At 43.2% G+C, this 6,000-nt stretch overlaps 1 protein-coding gene across 1 annotated transcript in view; it reads right to left on the bottom strand.

Annotated features, from left to right (window-relative positions):
- Window positions 1–877: 877 nt before the first annotated feature.
- Window positions 878–6,000, bottom strand: part of LOC309817275 (cytochrome P450 3A28-like) — a 43,721-nt gene continuing 38,598 nt past the window's right edge. Inside the window, exons 12-13 of the mRNA XM_082645438.1 lie at window positions 4,952–5,114; window positions 878–1,842 (exon numbers count right to left, since the gene is read on the bottom strand). Coding sequence (XP_082501564.1) covers window positions 1,747–1,842; window positions 4,952–5,114 — 259 coding nt within the window. The 3' untranslated portion in view covers window positions 878–1,746. The remainder of the gene's footprint in view (window positions 1,843–4,951; window positions 5,115–6,000) is intronic.

The raw sequence follows: 6,000 nt of genomic DNA, 5'->3' as shown, positions 1-6,000 counted from the left end.
CCTCACAACATCGTTGATCAGCTATACTCCAATATAAAATAAAAAGTTAAAAAAGAAAAGCATGGATTTACACTGATACATTCCGTTTCAATCGCTGACTCCACAGGGTTTATTCTGGTTTTCTCCCTCTCTGAATCAGTGACTCTCTTCTCCAACAGTGAGAATTCTGCCTTCCACCATCCTTTATATATTTACTTACTTGATCACCCCTCCTTTATGTACCCGAATCCATGTTCCATCCCTTTCCACTCATGATACCCCCTCCCCTTACCCTACTTTGGTTCTCCACACCCTATTTAGGCTCTGGATGCTGTTACAGGCCACCCCTATGAGTGGGTATTTTGGGTTCCCACACCCATGCCGGCTGCCATCCCTGTGGATACCCTCTATTCCCTACTTTGTCTCTGACTTGGAGTCACTGTGCCCCCTTCTCTGTTCCTGCCCTGCAGTGTGAGGCTGCCCACGTTCTGTGTCCCACTTACTGGTTTAGGGCTGGATTATCCAGGAGGGCAAGGCAGGGGAAGGAAAAGGGAGGGAAGGGGCAGAAAAGGGAAAGGAAGAGCCCTGGACCGCTTCTGATACCAAATGAAACTGACCAGTGCTTGTAGCCTTTCTGCCCAATCAACTGACCAATCAGCCACCTTTATTCCATGTTCATTGCATTAAGACAGTTGGGAGTCAAGGATGGAATACAAAGAGGTATGAAAACATACATGCTCCGGGACTTCCCTGGTGGCGCAGTGGTTAAGAACCCGCCTGCCAATGCAGGGTCTGCGGGTTCGAGCCCTGGGTCCGGGAAGATCCCACATGACATGGAGCAACTAAGCCCGTGTGCCACAACTACTGAGCCTGCATTCTGCAACTACTGAGCCCGCATTCTGCAACTACTGAAGCCCGTGCACCTAGAGCCCGTGCTCTGCAACAAGAGAAGCCAACGCAATGAGAAGCCTGTGCACTGCAGTGAAGAGTAGCCCCCGCTCGCCACTACTAGAGAAAGCCCGCATGCAGCAAAGATCGAACGCAACCAAAAATAAATAAATAAATAAATAAATAAATTTTTAAAAAGAAAGAAACAAGACATATGTGCTCCAAAAAAGGTAGATTTAAACTATAAAGGTAGATTTAAAAGGCAGATTTCTAAGCACTGGGCAAAGTCACAGTCAATGAACTCTTACCTATTTAATATGTCAACCTGTAGTTTTTAAAAGGCCCCACCCACCAGGGATTGTGATGGTCAAAAGCATTTAGTCCCTGAGTCTCTCTGATTCTGCTGTATACATTCCCCCTAATGTGCACAAAGGCATCAGATAATACTTTGTAAAGAGATATTTATTGACTTGCTCAATGTAATATTTAATTTAGAATATTCAAAATAAAATCTGTGACATAAATGTCACTACTTCAGTCACCACAATCATTCTTATTTTCATTAGAGTTTGTGAGAAATTTTCATTCTGATCAGTGCTCAGGAGGAGTAGATGGTACTAACTGCAGGTGGATGGAGATGGTCCTAGGAGAACCCATGAAGTTGAGTATCCGGCACTTACTTGTCACCTCCTTTATATGACGCAATATATAACACTCCACATAGACAGTGAGAAAGCTAAATGATTGGGCAGAATACCTAATCATCCATCAAGGGCAGTAGGTGAAGCCTATCTTCATTTAATGGTTTTATCACAAAGTAAATAAAGTCTCAGGTGATACAGCTTCCTTGAAGATCAAAGCCCATGTCCTTCGAGAAAGTCAGGCTCCACTTATGTTTGCATCTCTTGACACAACCTTTAGAACAACAGGTTTTTCCAATTGTGTAAGTCCTTGAGTGAGAAATTTCAGGGGGATCTGCAACATTTAAACAAACACATGAGAACCGATTAATGGAGCCCCATCAACAAAAAAAAAAGCAAAGTAGACGAGATACATTATGGACAATAATGCTTTACAAACATGTAAAAGCTACTTTTAGCATCATGTATATTTGATTTTTTTAAACTACCGATTCAATATGTTTGATAGATAGAGGGACAGATATAGGGACAGCCAGGATGTCTATATTCTCTTGATTGAATGTTAATAGTTTGTGTCTTTCAGAGAATTGGTCTATTTAACATATATTATAAAACATATGGGAAAACAGTTGTTCACGGTATTCCCTTTTCATGTCCTATCAGAATTTAACTTCCATTTTTATTGCAATATAGTTGACTTACAGCAGTGCATAAATTTAAGGTGTACAGCATAATGATTTGACTTACATATATCATAAAATTATTACCACAGTTTTGTTAACATTCATCATCCCATATAGATAGGAAAGGAAAAGAGAAAGAAATATTAGTTTCCCTTTGTGAGAACTCTTAGGACCTACTCTCTTATACCATATAGAAATATTAACAATAGTCATCATGTTTTGCATTATAGCCCTAGTACTTATTTATAACTGGAAGTTTGTACCTTTTGCACACCTCCATTCAATTTTCCCTACCTATCTTTGATTCTTTATATTTATTCTATAAGCTGTGTCAAGAGGGATAGTGAAAGAATTCATCCATCATTCATTCAGCAAAATATCTATTGAGCACCTATTCTGTACCAGGCTTGATACAAAATCAGGTTGGCCTGTGTTCTTTATTGATTTAAATTTTAAGCAAAAATACTGTTTTAAAAACATATCAGAGGGGATCCCTGGTGGCGCAGTGGTTGAGAGTCCGCCTGCCGATGCAGGGGAAGCGGGTTCGTGCCCTGGTCCGGGAGGATCCCACGTGCCGCGGAGCAGCTGGGCCCATGAGCCATGGCCGCTGGGCCTGCGCATCCGGAGCCTGTGCTCCGCGGCGGGAGGGGCTGCGGCAGTGAGAGGCCCGCGTACCGCAAAACAAACAAACAAAAAACATATCAGATTCTTAGGCATTATGGCAAAATTTCTCGGAAAAGGATATAGAGGTAATTTTGTGTATGTTGGAACTTACAAGGTAATCCTGCGTAGGTATTACAATTTTAATTGTAAGCACATTCCTCAACTTCTAAAGCTTCCAATCACCTCTCCCAGTAGAATCCACCCAGTTTCATGATGGGAAGAGGTCGTTGTGAAGCATTATGTCTGTTTCTTAACACCTCCTGGCTCCAAGTGTAGCGCAAATGGTGAACTTCTGATGGTCACAGTGTTTGGTCTGAGACTTTTAGCCCCTTTTCACCCAGTTGCTCCTTCAGAGTTGGGGGAACCAACAGTGACCTCCTAATCTCAGTTGACTGAAGGGCAAGCAAATTGTCATGGAGGAGAGAAGCCCCAGCCTGTGGATGCCTGGGTGGAGCTTCAGGGAGCATCTGCCCTTCCCAGGTGTGCCAGAAGCCCTCTTTCTCTCAGGGCTAAGTCCCCTGTCTGTACACACCTACACTATGGACACACAGACGCCCACAAGTAAAATGGAAACCGTCTCTATCCTCCTCTTCCCTGAGAAAGCCTACTCAAGTGGGGTAGCTGCTTACTAAATGTGTGACTCCTAGAAAAAAGCCTTATTACAGGGCCGTGCTTGATATGAATGAACAACGGCAACTGTTCTTTGTGCTCCTCAGAGGAGAGATTCCAGATCTTTCTATATATGTAACACCTTGTATTTTAAAATTTCATATGACATACATATATTTCCCCTGCAGACAAATAGACACACACACACACTAAGCATGAACTTACATGTCATTTTTTTTTTTTTTTTTTTGCGGTACACGGGCCTCTCACCGCTGTGGCCTCTCCCGTCGTGGAGCACAGGCTCCGGACACGCAGGCTCAGCGGCCATGGCTCACGGACCCAGCCGCCCCGCGGCACGTGGGATCCTCCCGGACCGGGGCACGAATTCGCGTCCCCTGCACTGGCAGGCGGACTCCCAACCACTGCGCCACCAGGGAAGCCCTACATGTCATTTTTTTTATATTTTAAAAGTTCAAACTGAACATAATTTGTGTCCCAGAACTCTAAATCAACTGAAAGTCACTCTTCAAGCATTTACCGGATGACTGCAAGGCAGCACTGGGAGTTTATTAAAGGAATAAAATGAGAAGCTAGAGTTAAGGGTATTCTTAGGGGCAAAGAAAACGTAAGAACCAAACTGGATGGTTCCATGGCAAAGTGTTAAGTTAGGTGGTAGGATCCATGATGCCAGCCTGTGGTAACTGATAACAGAGCAGAGGGGAGAGTGGGCTGTGGACTGGGTGGGGAAGGCTCCATGGAAGGGCTTGGGGTTGAACTAGAACTTGAAGGGGGAAGAACAGAATGGGGGCGGGGAAGAGAACACATAGAGTTATTATTAGAAGGTAAAGGGAGCCCATCTTGATGGCAGCAGGACCCCTGGAAGGTGAGGGGGCTGTGGGAGTCCTTCACATCTGGCAGAAATGCTTTCCAGCAGGGGTTCTCACTGTGGCTACACAGGAGAATCAGTGGGGCCGCTTTGAATGCCACACTCCGGGTGAATTATTTTAGAAAGTCTGAGATGACTTAGGCGTCAGGGCTTTTTTAAAGCTCCCCGTCAATTTCATTATACAAGCAGAGGCTGAGAACCAGGTCAGGAGAGCTGCTGTAAGTTCTGGTGGAGAAGGGCATCACTGGAGAGCCATGACTTTTCAGCGTGTGCTCTCATGACTGTGCACACACTTCCCTTCATTCCAGTGGACTTGAAACCAAATTTAAGATGTTTCTGAAGTTCAACACACCGTGTATAATCATCTCATGCTAACTGCATTGACTCTAGATGATCTTTATAGTTGGGGCTTTATAAAGCCACAGACTTAGCCCTCCATGGATGATTGACAATGAAAGATTTCAGATGGCTCCAAACAGATTCTCTGGCTAATAGAATAAATTATTCTTTGAATTGATAACATGCTTAGGTATATAGAGACCCATCAGTTAAAAAAAAAACTCCCAATAAAATGTTATTCATGCAGAAAATTAACTACTGACCTGTGTTTCTTTACAAGGTTTGAAGGAGAAGTTCTGCAGGATTCTGACGAGAGCAAGTTTCATGTTCATGATAACAAATCTCATGCCAATGCAGTTTCGGGGTCCAATTCCAAAAGGCAGGTATGTGTAAGGATTTATGCTGTCCTTGTTCTTCTTACTGAACCTATAACCATAAAAGTAGATGAAAAAAGTTAATGAAACAGAAAAACCACAAGAGCTCCAGATCTGAGGTTTTAACTTAACTCTTGGACCAGTAGCATAAGAGATACCTGTGTGGTCTAGTCATTGAATCCTGCTGTGGTTATTTTGTGTGAGAATGGATCCTTCCCATTCCCCTGACTCTACAGGGGTGAGATAAATGCTGTTTAAAGAAAATTTACCTTTAAACACTAAAATTACATTCAGGGTGGTGAGATGTTCACACTCTGAATGGCAGTTAGGAAATGAGACTGGCTGAAGGAAACATGGGTTCCCATCTCCACGCACACTTATGTAGGTCATGTGCTCATGGGGGAAGGAAGCTGGGGAAACGTCTCTGAGTATTTAAATTGTTATTTTTCAATTGTTTTCCTCTCCTATCCCTTCCAATTCCTTTGTGTCATTCTCTGTCTGTCTCTCTCTCTCCCCCACACAGGGGATGCTTAGGTCAGAATATGTACATGGGCATATGACTCTACTCCAGAATAACCACTGATTTCCTTGTCTATCTGTTCCACTAGCCTATAAATTCCTTGATGGTTAGACCTCTGTTCTATTCAAACTTGACTCCTCGATATTTGAATATGTCAAGGAAAAAATGTATATTTGGGGAAAGTGATAATGGCATTGCAGTTATGTATATTTTAAAGAGGCCCTATTTTTCAAAACATTTTGTAATATTTACAGACACTGTGGCTTAAAATAACATGGAGAAGGGCAGCAGTGGCATGTGAATGGGACAGAGACGTGGGCTGATGGTTGTTAAGCAGGGAATGTGCACATACAGGTACACTGAAAGTATTTCAGGTGGTTCCACCCCTGTTTCTCATGCTTCAGCTAGGCCTGTGCTT

This window comes from Mesoplodon mirus (assembly GCF_964341445.2).
Source record: "Mesoplodon mirus genome assembly, chromosome: 15".
NCBI classification, from domain to species: Eukaryota; Metazoa; Chordata; class Mammalia; order Artiodactyla; family Ziphiidae; genus Mesoplodon; species Mesoplodon mirus.
The sequence above is the reverse complement of the archived record's forward strand: the minus strand, read 5'-3'. Positions and strand labels throughout refer to the sequence as shown.